The sequence below is a fragment of the Schistocerca serialis genome, chromosome 3 (genome assembly GCF_023864345.2).
Source record: "Schistocerca serialis cubense isolate TAMUIC-IGC-003099 chromosome 3, iqSchSeri2.2, whole genome shotgun sequence".
Taxonomy (NCBI): Eukaryota; Metazoa; Arthropoda; class Insecta; order Orthoptera; family Acrididae; genus Schistocerca; species Schistocerca serialis.
The window spans coordinates 770360561-770376307 of NC_064640.1; the positions used below are offsets into that span (position 1 = coordinate 770360561).

Sequence of the window (15747 nt, forward strand, 5' to 3'; positions counted from 1 at the left end):
CACCATGATACACAACGCCTCTCTTGTAGCGTCTGCCATTCGAATTGGACGAGCATCTCAGCGAAAATTTAGAGCCTACTAAAAGACCAGTGACGATACATGTTACTGTCCGTTGGATCTCTTATATTTCTCCCATCAATTTTATCTGGTAAAAGTTCCAGACTTAAAAGCAATATTTACGTATCGGCCGAAAGAGGATTTTATAAGCTACCTTATTTATGGGTGGACTATGCTTCCTAAAGATTCTTCGAATTAGCCTGGCATCTGCCTTTACTGCGATTAGTTTTATGTGGTCGTTCCACTATAAAGCATTCTTTAATCATACTCCCATACATTTAATGGATGCCGCTGCTTCCTGAGATTGTTCGGTAATAACTGAGGTATCGTCCTTTATTTACACCTACACATAGATGTTTACTGTGCAATTCACACTAACGTTTTCAGCAGAGGGTTCATAGAACTATTTACAGAATATCCACCATTGGCTGGTTAGTTGGTTAAGTTGGGGGAGGGGACCAAACAGCGAGGTCATCGGTTCTATCGGATTAGGGAAGGATGGGGAGGAAAGTTGGTCGTGTCCTTTCAAATGAACATCTCGGCATTTGCCTGAAGCGATTTAGGGAAATCACGGAAAACGTAAATCAGGATGACCGGACGCGAATTTGAACGGTCTTCCTCCCGGATGCGAGTTCTGTGTGCTAATCACTGTGCCACCACGCTCAGTATGTGCTACTCAATTCTCGAGTATTACGTGGGGAAAATGAGCACTCAAATCTTTAAATATGCGGTTTCATTTATCTTATTTGATCACGATGATCATTTCTTCTTATGTAGGTTGGAGTCAAAATGATATTTCGGCATTGGAAGGAGAAGGTTGCGGACTGAAATTTCATAAAAAGACCTAGCCGTAACGAATACCACCATTTTTAATAACTGATACCCGAAATTGTTTATCACAACCAGGATACTATCTGCCGCATTTGGCATTAATACAAAACGAGTGGCCCTTCGCTGAATTTTTTCAGCGCTCTGCGTCAGTCATATTTGGTAAGGATGCCACACCGCGCAGAAATAATTGAGAAGACGACGCACAAATGTAGGCGGTCTTTTTAGCAGATTTAGTTGCTAATAATTGTAATCCTTGGGTATCTATTTGAATCGATAACCTTTAAATTTGAGTGATTTGTCATGTCACCGAAATTTAACGAAATTATTTTAGCACTTGTGTGGAGGACCTTACACTTTTTATTGCTCAGGGTAAACTGCCACTTTTCACACCGTGCAGACATCTCGTAAGTGAACCAACACACGGTGGTTGATACACAGGTTGTGCAAAACTTTTTTTGAGCGGCTTATATCTGTTAGCTACAGAGGCATACACACATTAGCATATGGGTGAGAGGAGTTGTCAAGTAAAAATGACTCGAGTTTCTTTATACAACAGGTTTTATTGATACGTATAGTGTATGGTTTCCAGATGATAGTCCGCTCAGCAGTGGATGTTCGGCTGCAGCGGGTCCCGTCTGTGGTGAGCGAGAGGCGACAAAGGGGGTTACCGGCTACATGCTAGGCTCGGCGTACGCTAGCGCTACCTACCCTGCGCCTTGAAGGCTGGAGGAAACAAAGCAGAGCGTTAGTGTGTTTGGAGGCCGAGGCTAGAAATCGCAGATGGTAGGGTTGTACCTTGAATGGCAGTGCCGGTGTCGGCGGGCCCGGCGCGCTTGCGGCGGCGGCGGAAGATGCGCCGGCTGCCGTGGTCGCCCCACAGGTTGGAGCCGCCGTGGGTGTACGGGATGTTGAGCAGCGCGACGCCCTGCAGCGACTGGCCGCCCGCCAGCTGCAGCGCGACGCCGTCACACTGCCACAGACACGGCTGTCAGCACGAGCCACACACTTCTTATTCATTACGCAATTCTCACGCATTTCCACAAATGGATGTCTAAACCAGAGGTTCGCAAACTTTCCCTCTGACAGGACGCTTTGGGAATCCTGGTACTTCGATGGAACACCTTGCTTATTTTGATGATTAATAAAATTAACAAAATCTTAAAAACGAGAAAAAGTTGCTTTATGTAGTGATTAATTCAGTCTGAAATCATAACTAATAACACAGAACTCATAATAAAGTTTTAAAGAAATAAGAAAAAATAATTGAAACTGTGTGCCGGACCGAGACTCGAACTCGGGACCTTTGCCTTTCGCAGACAAGTGCTCTACAATTTTTTTTATAGGAGAAACAGATACCTTTATTATTCACAAAATAAACATAGTACGTCCTTACACATTATAACTGTCCTGGAAGGAACCTCGCTGCCGTCCTACCATGCAGCATGAAATAACAAAATCAAAGTGGAGCCACCTCCGGCACCCTAAAGAAAAGTATTTATAGATATGAGAACAAAATTTTGAAGTACATCCATTTGCTAACTGGGCAAGCGTTACTTTTTCCTAGGTCGCGTACCTTAGCTGATCACTTTACTTGGTCGGTTTCACAACGCCAGCACCGCCGCTCATCTTTGCGCACCCGGCACACCCCAAGTATATGGCGGGTCCACAAAAATCGTTACTAGGAAATTGGCATACCAATCCTTGTACTTTTGTAGCCGTAACAGTTTTGTGTGTCCATCTTGCCAGTAATCCAGTACGTTCAGACGTGTGTCTCTATAGATGCAATGAACTGTCATACCTGTGATCCACGCCACTGCGTTTGTCTTATGACGCGGAAAATACGTTTCCTCTGGAAAAAATACTGTCAGGAGAGACTGCTGTATAGATAGTGCGCCGCATGAACGCTATTATCTTTCTTGCGAGAGTCCAAACAGTCAATGCCTCGCCGCAGACCAGCCGATGGTCGTCCGTAATCAGCACGCCGCATTGCTGACACATGGGCGAATCCGCCAAATGTATTGCGTACTTTTTATCATTCGTAGGGTATTTTCGGTTCACTACAATGTACCATGTTGATCTGACTGTTCTAGGCAGGTGAGGGTGGTATACCGTGTGGCTACCCAAGCAAGACTCACGCCCCGTCCTCACAGCTCTGCTTCTGCCAGTACCTCGTCTCCTACCTTCCAAACTTTACAGAAGCTCTCCTGCGAACCTTGCAGAACTAGCACTCCTGAAAGAAAGGATATTGCGGAGACATGGCTTAGCCACAGCTTGGGGGATGTTTCTAGAATGATATTTTCACTCTGCAGCGGAGTGTGCGCTGACACGAAACTTCCTGGCAGATTAAAACTGTGTACCCAACCGAGACTCAAACTGAGGACCTTTGCCTTTCGGCGACAAGTGCTCTACCATCTGAGCTACCCAAGCACGACTCACGCCAGGAAGTTTCATATCAGCGCACACTCCGCTGCAGAGTGAAAATTCATTCTGGAAACATCCCCCAGGCTGTGGCTAAGCCATGTCTCCGAAATATCCTTTCTTTCAGGAGTGCTAGTTCTGCAATTTTCGCAGGAGAGCTTCTGTAAAGTTTGGAATGTAGAAGACGAGGTACTGGCAGAAGTAAAGCTGTGAGGACGGGGCGTGAGTCGTGCTTGGGTAGCTCAGGTGGTAGAGCACTTGCCCGCGAAAGGCAAAGGTCCCGAGTTCGACTCTAGGTCCGGCACACAGTTTTAATATGCCAGGAAGTTTCATATCAGCGCACACTCCGCTGCAGAGAGAAAATCTCATTCAAGAAAAAATAATTACTTATTTCAGATGTATTTAGTAATTATTTTATTTTTTTCCACAACACATACAAATTAGAATGAAGTTTTAAATCCCTTCGATGATTTTGTGTCCTAAAATTACATATCTTGCCGATATCAAGTACAATACCGGAAGGTTTTCTAATGTCTGGTGCAGCTTCAAGGCTGAACTTTGTTTTCGTTGCAACATAATAATAAAATCTTGCTTCACATAACTATGTAGTGGTAAACGGAAGTAAAACTGTAATAGCTTGGTTTGATTACCTCAATTATTCTTCTGATAAATTCGTCCAGAAATTTTGTAATGCCTGATTGTTGTGTTTTTCTTCAAACCAGAGTCAGTTATTAGGTTAATTATTTTTTCATAGTATGTTGCACTTAAGCCTGCTAGCTAAGATGTTGCGGAAAATGGATTTCGCAAGCAGAAATTATACTCTTAATCTTCTGAAAATACTTTTTATGGAGCACATTGTGGTCATGTGGGAGCGATCTAAATGCCTGTAAAACAATAAACTGGTAACCAAGTTCGCAGGAATTCTTTTTATTCCATGATTGACGGTTTCGGCGAAACTAAAGCCGCCATCATCGGATCTTAGGACACATACACGTTGCCTTGATGTTGTAACCTGTATGTGTCCTAAGATCCGATGATGGCGGCTTTAGTTTCGCCGAAACCGGTAATCATGGAATAAAAAGAATTCATGCGATCTTAGCTACCATTTTATTGTTTCCGAAAATATTGCAGAAGAATTTTTTCCAAATTTTGTAAATGCTCTAAAAACAGCTTTGAAATTTAATCAACATTGTTTTCAGTCAAACAGTCATATAAAACGGGGAAAGCAATTAAAATTGTTTTCCTGAACTGCAGAAATCCTAAATTTCAATTTTCTCTCAAATGATCCAATTTTGTCTCTTGTATTAAAAACTGTAATATTATTGTCTTTTAATGATAATAACGGATGCACATTTCATAACCGATCGCTGTTGGTGCGACAAAACGTCATATGCGCGTAATTATCAGTGACAACAGGCATTTCTTCCTGTATATATTCTTTATGAACATAGCTCATACTGTGGTGCCGCCATTAACTTGGTCCTGTCCTCTTATTAATAATGGTCGGTAGAGGTTGGAAATCGACATTGTCGGAGCAACTGCCAACCCATATGATCTTACAATGCGGTTACAGGCTGCCTGCCTGCCTACATGTTAAACAGAGTTCAAAATGTCATCCCTCTTCTACTCACTGAGTTACATAAGACTCCATATAACTCATTTCATGATAATTACTACAAACAAGCATCACATTTCAACAAAAGTGGCTCTGTAATGCACTTTCACGAAATCCAATTGATCTGTATGGCAAAACTGTGTTGTCAGCACAGTGTGAATACGGCACCTCCAACACACTCAACAGCTGTGACCGCTTTGGTCCTCCTTCCTCCACTGTCGCACTCTGCGCAGCAAAATGCTCGTTATAGCGGCAGCACAATACTGTTGACAGTATTGCTGATACAGTCTTCATATATCTAAGTAAAATACATCAGTAAAATTCTTGTCATTGCAAGGAAAGGCTCTTAACAATTTTTAATACATTAAATGTATTCGCAATTGCGGATATGGACAACCATCAGCTGTAGAATGGAATGACGACAATCAAAATTTGTGCCTGACTGGGACTCTAACCCCGATTTTCCTCTTATCGCAAGCAATCTCTTTACCATTTTTTGCTGATTTCATCTTTTTCTATAGGGAAGAATAGAACTTTTTGGTATCATTTTATTTTTTTGTTTATGTTTTTTGCAGGCAAGTGCTCTGTCGCCTTTTTTTACATTTAAACAGGAACAATAGAGAACAAAAAAGCTACTTTTTTGTTGGAATTATAAAATGAGATTAACAATTTCTTTATATATATATATATATATATATATATATATATATATATATATATATACACACTCCTGGAAATTGAAATAAGAACACCGTGAATTCATTGTCCCAGGAAGGGGAAACTTTATTGACACATTCCTGGGGTCAGATACATCACATGATCACACTGACAGAACCACAGGCACATAGACACAGGCAACAGAGCATGCACAATGTCGGCACTAGTACAGTGTATATCCACCTTTCGCAGCAATGCAGGCTGCTATTCTCCCATGGAGACGATCGTAGAGATGCTGGATGTAGTCCTGCGGAACGGCTTGCCATGCCATTTCCACCTGGCGCCTCAGTTGGACCAGCGTTCGTGCTGGACGTGCAGACCGCGTGAGACGACGCTTCATCCAGTCCCAAACATGCTCAATGGGGGACAGATCCGGAGATCTTGCTGGCCAGGGTAGTTGACTTACACCTTCTAGAGCACGTTGGGTGGCACGGGATACATGCGGACGTGCATTGTCCTGTTGGAACAGCAAGTTCCCTTGCCGGTCTAGGAATGGTAGAACGATGGGTTCGATGACGGTTTGGATGTACCGTGCACTATTCAGTGTCCCCTCGACGAGCACCAGTGGTGTACGGCCAGTGTAGGAGATCGCTCCCCACACCATGATGCCGGGTGTTGGCCCTGTGTGTCTCGGTCGTATGCAGTCCTGATTGTGGCGCTCACCTGCACGGCGCCAAACACGCATATGACCATCATTGGCACCAAGGCAGAAGCGACTTTCATCGCTGAAGACGACACGTCTCCATTCGTCCCTCCATTCACGCCTGTCGCGACACCACTGGAGGCGGGCTGCACGATGTTGGGGCGTGAGCGGAAGACGGCCTAACGGTGTGCGGGACCGTAGCCCAGCTTCATGGAGACGGTTGCGAATGGTCTTCGCCGATACCCCAGGAGCAACAGTGTCCCTAATTTGCTGGGAAGTGGCGGTGCGGTCCCCTACGGCACTGCGTAGGATCCTACGGTCTTGGCGTGCATCCGTGCGTCGCTGAGGTCCGATCCCAGGTCGACGGGCACGTGCACCTTCCGCCGACCACTGGCGACAACATCGATGTACTGTGGAGACCTCACGCCCCACGTGTTGAGCAATTCGGCGGTACGTCCACCCGGCCTCCCGCATGCCCACTATACGCCCTCGCTCAAAGTCCGTCAACTGCACATACGGTTCACGTCCACGCTGTCGCGGCATGCTACCAGTGTTAAAGTCTGAGATGGAGCTCCGTATGCCACGGCAAACTGGCTGACACTGACGGCGGCGGTGCACAAATATGGCGCAGCTAGCGCCATTCGACGGCCAACACCGCGGTTCCTGGTGTGTCCGCTGTGCCGTGCGTGTGATCATTGCTTGTACAGCCCTCTCGCAGTGTCCGGAGCAAGTATGGTGGGTCTGACACACCGGTGTCAATGTGTTCTTTTTTCCATTTCCAGGAGTGTATATATATAAAAGCTGAACAGGATAACTATAAACCACACTGACGTAAAATTAACATTGTAATAAGTAGTAAACTTTGGAAAGTTAAACATACGTCAGAAATGAAAAACAATAAAATTATGTTAAAAAGAAATAGTTCTCCTACTATGCTTTAAGTTTCAATGAATAGCTTTCACATATTAAAGCAAATCCTGGTTGACATATAACCTTTAAGTGAAGTTAAATTTCGGAAACAACCACTTCATTGTCATACCACAAATAATGTTTCTGTGTTGCTTGAAAGCTAGTAAACTGAACATTATTTTCGCATTACATAAAGAAAGAATACTAAAATGTAAACTTTCAGGGCCGGAAATATCATGTCCATTATAATTATCCGGGCTGTTATGCCGTGGTCGGTTGATGAATTCTGTGGTGATTCCCAACGTTTCGTCTCCGACTGCGGGAGACATCTTCAAGGGGGTCCGTAGCTTGATGAAAGGTCCAACACACACACTGGCTCGCTACTGACTGCCGCTAAATTCCGTGTCCGCGCGCCCCCGCGCCGCGGCGTGACGTCACGTGTTTTGAAAACGTCAGTGCAATTGGCCGCTGTCCGTCGCCGTCGATCGCCGTTGCAACGACGGCGACGGACAGCGGCCAATTGCACTGACGTTTTCAAAACACGTGACGTCACGCCGCGGCGCGGGGGCGCGCGGACACGGAATTTAGCGGCAGTCAGTAGCGAGCCAGTGTGTGTGTTGGACCTTCCATCAAGCTACGGACCCCCTTGAAGATGTCTCCCGCAGTCGGAGATGAAACGTTGGGAATCACCACAGAATTCATCAACCGACCACGGCCTAACAGCCCGGATAATTATAATGGACATGATAAAGAAAGAAACACACATTACAATGGAGAACCATATTTCAACCCCTCCCGCTGTTCTGTCTTCCGGATATGTCTTCTCATAAGTACATGGTAACCACCGATTCTTATCTTCCTTTCATTCTTTCTTCGCATCGATAATTAAACTTCTTATACCCTGGACGTTCCAGCTATGTGTGTCGTACACACACATAGCGTAAATTAGTTTAGGTTAGTCTAAGTAGTGTGTAAGCGCGGACCGTCCACGATCCCTCAGTACGATGCACTCGCCCATTCGACGCAAATCATCCCCGGACTCGATGCTTCAGCTGGCATCGCAGTTACCATCAAGACCCAAGTCACGATGGACTAGCGCCCGACGACTTCGATAAGCTCTCCGCATCGCGGGACATCATCTCCAACTACTCCAAGAACATTTTGTGAACGGTGACAGACTCTAGCTGGTACCAAGCCACGTACCTAAGAACTACTGTTTTGTTATTCATTGTGCTTCCATTTTACCTTCAAGAGACTGTTGCTCTGTTTGTTCATTGACTTAATAAATTTCTGTTGCTCTGGGTATCTGGCTTCATATCTTTTAGCGTGCGCCTTCACAATCGCGCATTCCACGTGACATGCAGGGTCTTCTTACCAACATTAATTATTTTATGCGGCGCTCCATTAGCCTGTGGAGCGCAAAACATTAGCTGCCTACTGGGTGAAGCACCTAAGACAGACACCTGAATAAATCAGCCATCAGCCACTTTTAGTGACAGGAGAAAATCTTTCAAACAAAAGTTTCTTAGCTAGATGGGGGACATACTGTGATGTTCATAATTTTGACGTATGTGGAAGGTTAGAGGACAGAATTGCGCTCTAATAAAACTGCTGTTTGTTAGTTTTGACATAGTATACAAACGACGTGGCAAATGTTACGATTACCAGCAGTATTGGTAGCATCGGTAGGGAAAGAACGTAAATGAATACGTGTCAGATAAAATATGATCCGATGAACTTTCTTTGATTTTTGTCCGTTTCTTTGTTTGTTTTGCACGTAATTAGAACTACAAATTGTTCAATGTTTTTACAGTTTGCATTTTATATTCTTAGAAAATATAAAATGCAGTTTATAAATAATAAAAATTAGTTGATCGCGTAACTTTTGCGCTTTTATGCAACCAAAGCAGTTACTTTTGATGTAAGTACCGTTTACATGCACAAACGTACGAGGATCCGTACAGTTATTGTTGTTATTTTGTACTCGATAGAACGCTCTTCATCATGATCAAAGGTTAGAATTTTCTGTTATTGGTGATTATCGAAAATTGCTTATCAAGAACACAAACATGTTTCATATAAGCTCGGCCAAATTTTGATGCGGTATTTGATACGTTTTTTCTTCCATTTGACTGACAAAGTCTTCTATTTGAAAGGTATGCGGCCATCCAAATTCGACATGTAGTAATTCCATAAAGAAAGTTTTAGCGATCAGGACGTTTCCACGGAATTACTAAATGATATGCTTTTGTTTCGAGTTTTTTAATTATGTTGTTTTGAGAAAATTATCTTAATAGCGCTATATCATAAAGTAATTTTTTTAATTTTTACAACAACATCCCTTTTTTTCACGTTACACATCAATAATTTTCCTACAAAAATTCAATCAATCATTGACAATTTCAATTTTGCTATAGATACTTTTTATTTTATAGTAACAGACAGGAGGATAACTATGTAGAACAAATACGTTCCTTAAGTTACGCAACACCACTTCCATTTTCTAGGAAAATCTCGTGAGACACTAATCGCATACGCAAACTAAGCGATTGAAATAAGATAACACCCGACAGGTATGCAGTACACCTAACGTACAGCTAGTGCGGTTACGACTTCAAAAAATGGCTCTGAGCACTATGCGACTTAACTTCTGAGGTCATCAGTCGTCTAGAACTTAGAACTAATTAAACCTAACTAACCTAAGGACATCACACACATCCATGCCCGAGGCAGGATTCGAACCCGCGACCGTAGCGGTCACGCGGTTCCAGACTGAAGCGCCTTTAACCGCACGGCCACACCGGCCGGCGGTTACGACTTCAACTGACAAGACTGCTAGGAAAGCTACCGTAGTCGACGCTCTTAGAATCTGGTGGATGAGACACGAGTCAACTTTGTTATCTTAAGTGCATTGCCATGTTACTGTATTTACCTTTTAATAATACGTTTGCAGACCTCTACAATGCATTAAGGTTGCATGGTTATTATCTTACATCAGATAATGGTGTTGATCTTTTACAAGTTCGTTTGCAAACGCATAATATAAGAATAGCACTAAATGTAGAGTAGGGTTGAGACGGCAAGGTATGGCGACTCAAGCGTACTGAGATTTTCTGGGGTTTCTAGTTCTCGAGCAGTTCTCGAGAAGCTGACGAGAGACAGAGCGGTGGAGTGCGTCAGTGTGCAATAGTTGGCTGCGACATCAAGCGCCGGGGCTATTACTTGACTTGGAACGCTTGCACAAACACGCTCTCGACTCACTGTGCTCGCAACTCGAATGTCTCTGGTTTCATCTGGATGAAGTTGTGATTCATATCAATATGGGTACACGAAAACGAAAGTCTCAGAGCAGGCGGAGGATGGAGATACCGTTAGTTACATGAGTTGTTCTAAAAGGCTCCGCTATGTTTAAGAAAGTATGACGGGCATGCTTAGACACCTCAAATTACACAATTTATCGAGCAATGAAACACCGACGTCCACGGATACAGAGGCTAATTCTTCAAATAATGCGAGTCAGGCAAAATACCCAGGTATGTATGTCATCCATTCAGATCATACAAAATGGGAGTTCCTTGCAATAGGTAGCATAGCGCCCGAAGCCAAGGTAGGAAGATCTTGATTTTTAAATCGGATGACAGTAACATACAGCATACCCTAAAATCAAAACTATCCAAGCTTTTTCGCGGCACGATATGTAATTTTTTGGACCAGTTTTCGAGCCGAATGTGTCTCCTTGGAGAGGCAGTGATGTAAATCTCACGTTTCACTTCAAAGAGGGAGGTAAACGGCAGCAAGAACTAGATGTAGCACTAGAGTCCACGATAACAGACGATTTGCACCCTCTCTTAGTCGTTCAGGACACTCCTTTTCGATGTTTTGTTGCACGCCTGGACCCAAAATATTCGATACCAAATCAAAAAAATGGCGCCACATAACTGAAGAAAATTACCGTAAAGAGAAGGAGATTGTAAACTTTGAAGTGAAAGACTGCATCTGTTTCTTGAATGGCAATATTTGGACCTCGTTGAATCGCGAGGCATATATGGCTGAAGCTGGTCATTTCCTGAACAGTAATTGATGCCTGAAAGCTTTCATCCTCTATACATTCCGTTTGCCAGAAAGGCACATACCGCTAAATATTAGTGAGGCGTAGGGTAACGTGGTTCCAAAATGAGACATCACAACTGACAATGCCAGTAACATGACGGTGGCCATACACCTTCTTCACATTGGCTACATAGATATGCAACGTACGTCTTGTTTGGCACAAGCCATCAATTTAGTTACGAAAAGTTCTTTGGGCAGCAACGGTATGCTCTGCATTTTGTGGGAAAAGACCAGAAAAATGGTCAGTTATTTTAAAACAAATTGGAATGTTTATGAAAAACTGCATGAGATCCAGGACATAATGTGGTGTCACCGCCAGACACCACACTTGCTAGGTGGTAGATTAAATCGGCCGCGGTCCATTTAGTTCATGTCGGACCCGCGTGTCGCCACTGTGTGATCGCAGACCTAGCGCCACCACAAGGCAGGTCTCGTGATACGAACAAGCACTCGCCCCAGTTGGACGGACGACCTAGCTAGCGACTAGATGTACGAAGCCTTTCACTCTCATTAGCCGAGAGACAGAATAGCCTTCAGCTAAGTTAATGGCTACGAACTAGCAAGGCGCCATTAGCCTTACAGTGATTGTAATTAAAGTCTCCTGTGTATAGTCAAGAGCGATGTACCACAATGATTGATTAAAGATAAGTATTAATCCAGCTACGTACTTTTCTTCATAGCATTAATTACGTAGCCTGTTCCAGTACTTGACGCCCGTTGGCGTGTGTGTGTACGCGTGCCTTTCTTTCGGCTACCCGTCACTGTGGACTGGCTGCCTTGTCAGTCCACTTCACATAATGAGAAACACCTGTACATATATTAATTCAGGAAACTGAAACCCGATGGAATAGGACGTTTCATGTGCTACAATGCCTACTGAAGCAAAAGGAAAGCGTTGCAGCCTCTTTATTAGCTTTGTATTCAGATGTCCCGAGTTTCACATCTGACGAGTGGCGAATTTTGGACGAATGTTTACGTGTACTGGAGCCATATGAATTGGTAACAGGTGAAATATCAACTGAAAACTATACTACTCTTTTGAAAGCTATTCCAATTATCAGACATCTAATCCTGCAAAGTAAAGTGGGCTACGACGACAGTATAAGAGTTACAGCAAGAACTGCACAACTCATTAATAGGGAGGTTAGGGTTAATAGAAACAGAGTACATGTAGCTGTTACCGTGCTCGACCCAAGATTCTAAACGTTGTCATACACAAATTCCATTCATTCAAAAACAGTCCGTTTCCCGACGGTAGTGGCATTTTTCAACAAGACCATTTCCCATGTCACAAGACCAGAAGTGTGATGAAATGGTTCGAGGAAAACAGTGTCGATTTCCAATTGATATGCTGGCCCCCCAACTCACCGGGTCTAAACCCGATCGAACAAATCTGGGATGTGATTGACCATAGCTTCAGAGCTCATTGCCCCCTTCCCAGAATTTACGAGAATTAGGTGACTTGTGTGCAGATGTGGTGCCCACTCCCTCCAGAGGTCACCAAGGCCTCATTGGTTCCATGCCACGGCGCGTCGCCACTGTTGTCTGTGCCAAAGGTGGACATACCGGCTATTAGGTAGGTGGTCATAATATTCTGGCTGGTCAGTGTTCATTTACTGGCACCAGCGCCACAAACTTCGACGCTTTGTAGTTTCGTTAGATGACGTGTTGGAACATGGCTTCCTACGTAAACCTTGATCTACTAACTCTCTTCTACAACCTCTAAAGGTGTGTAACATGAATTATGGAACACTGTATACTTTTCTTACCTTGTCACATACCCGCAAAGCTAGCAGGCGACATTCAATCTCGGTTGGGCAGTGATCATATTGTTTTGCACCAACAGTGTATTTAATTCTCATTGCGTTTTCCGTCTGTTAGTTTACTATTTCTTTATATTTACTGCCTTGTGATGGAGGACTATAATTCGATAGTAGGAAAATGAAGATATGGAAAAATAGTAGCAAAATGTGGACTTGGTGAAAGGGAAGGAAGAGGAAGACGCCTGGTAGAATTTCGCAAAGTTCATAATTTAATCATTGATAACACTTGATTTAAGACCCATGAAAGAAAGTTGTATACGTTATGACCTAGAGAGACTGGAGGCTTTCAGATTCTTTATGTAATGGTAAAGCAGAGAATCAGAAACGGGATTTTACACTCTAAGGCTTTTTCAAGGGCACTGTGAACTCTGACAATAATTTAGCGATTATGAATCGTAAAACGCAAGAAATTGCAGAGAGGTAGAAAATTAAGAAGATGGGTCTTGGATAAGTTGAAAGAGCGAGAGGTTATTTAGAGTTTCAGTGGGAGCATTCGCCAACGTTTTGCTGAAACAGGGGAAGGAAATACAGTAAAAACTAATGTGTAGCTTTGAGTGAAGAAATAGTGAGGACAGCCGATGAACAAATAGATAAAAACACAAGGGCCAGCGTAAATCTTTGAATAGCATATGAGATACTGAATTCAACTGATGAAAGGAAAAATATAATATGCAGCAGATGAAGCAGGCGAAAGGGAATACAGATGTCTAAAAATGACATTGGCAGAAATTATAAAATGGCTGAGCAGGAATAGCTAGAGGACAGATGGAAGGCTGTACGATTGTAGCTAGGGTGAAGCTAGGCACCGCCTGTAAGATGATGAAAGGGACCTTTGAAAGTAAGAGAAGCAACTGTATAAATATCTACAGCTGAGGTAGTAAGGCATCGCTAAACAAAGTAATGCCGAAAATAGGAATGAGTATATAGAGGGATCGTACAAGGGAAATGAACTTGAAGAAAATGTTATAGAAATAGAACAGGAAGTACATGGAAAATATGATACTGAGAGAACAATTTAACAGAGCACTGAAAGACCTAACCCGAAATAATGCCCATGAAGTAGACGACATACTATTAAAGTTGTTGAGATCCTTTGGAGAGTCAGCCGTGACATAATTAGCCCACCTGCTGAGTAAGATATATGAGACAGGAAAAATATTCTCAGACTTCAGGAAGAATGTAATAATTCCAGTTCTAAAGAAAGCAAGTGCTGACAGTTGAGAATATTATAGAAATGCCAGTTTTATTAAGTCATAGTTGCAAAATAGTAACACGAATAATTTAATTGAGTCACTGGTAGAAGGTGACCTCGTATAAGATCAGTTTGGGTTGCATAGAAATGTAGGAACGTGCGATCAATGCTGACTTCTCTTACAAGATGGGGGAAAGAAAAGTAAACCTGCGTTTATAGCATCTGTAGACTTAGAGAAAGCTTCTGACCGTGTCAGCTTGAATGCACTCTTTGAAATTCTGTAGAAAGCACGGATAAAATACATGGGATGGAAAGTTATATGCATCTTGTACTTAAACGAGACTGCAGTGACGGGAGTCGATGACCATGAAAGCGAAAAAGTAGTTGAGAAGGGATTGAGACAGGGTTGTAGCCTGTCCGCGGTGTTATTCAATCTGTACATTGAGCAAGCAGGTTTGCCGATGACACTGTAATTCTCAGTCAGACACAACAAAGTATATTAAAGAGCAGTTGAACGGTATGAACAGTGCCTTGAAAAGCTGTTATAAGTCGATCATCAACCAAATTAGAACAAGGATAATGGAATGTAGTCAAATTGAAACAGATGGTGCTCATGGACAGTAACAGTAGTAGATGACTTGGTATTTGAGCAGAAAAAACCGATGATGGTCGAAGTAGAGAATATAAAATACAGACTCGCAATAGCAAGGAATGTATATCAGAAAAAGGGGAATTTCTTAGCATCGAATGCATACTTATGTGCTAGTTCTTTTCTAAAGGTATTTGCATGAAGTGTAGCCTTGTATGGAGGTGAAATGTGGATGACAACCGGTCTAGACAAGAAGAGAATACAACCTTTTGAAATGTGGTGGTACAGTAAAATGTTGAAAACTAGATGGGTAAATTGAATAACTAATGGAGAAGTCCTGAATCGAACAAGGGAAAAATTGTGGAGCAACATAACTAAAAGAAGGATTCGGTTGTTGGGACAGAATCTGAGGTCTCAAGGAGTCATCGGTATAGTAAAGAAAGGAAGAGCGAGGGAATAAAAGTTGCACCAAATTTCAAAAGTCTCTATTTGCTTTATGTTTCCACTTTTTATCGTTTACGTTTTACTTCTCTACAAGGCTATATGTAAGATACCGTGCGTGAACAGAGCAAGCTGTGTCTTGCACGAGTAATTACTGTTGAATATCTACCGCTTCTCCAAGAGAATCCTCTTTTCCTCTAACAACGTCATAATGTTTGAACTTAGAGTATGCACTAAGATCCTTGAACAGTTGGACGTCAGCGATGTTGGTCTGTAATTCTGTACATCCGGTGGTTTACCTTTTCTGTAAACAGACACGCGCAAGAGATTCTTTATAAAATAAGCTAGAATAGAGGTAAAGTGCGCAGCGTGATCAATGTAAAATCTTTATACATAATCTTG

General features: G+C 42.9%; 1 protein-coding gene across 2 annotated transcripts in view; it reads right to left on the reverse strand.

Annotated features, from left to right (window-relative positions):
• The window catches only part of LOC126470613 (diacylglycerol kinase 1-like), a 366452-nt gene that overhangs the window by 174684 nt on the left and 176021 nt on the right, over positions 1 to 15747 (reverse strand). The window contains exons 15-16 of one of the 2 annotated variants that reach the window (XM_050098566.1): positions 1684 to 1858; positions 1597 to 1611 (exon numbers count right to left, since the gene is read on the reverse strand). In XM_050098566.1, the coding sequence (XP_049954523.1) occupies positions 1597 to 1611; positions 1684 to 1858 (190 nt within the window). The remainder of the gene's footprint in view (positions 1 to 1596; positions 1612 to 1683; positions 1859 to 15747) is intronic. The other variant, XM_050098567.1, reaches the window with a different exon arrangement.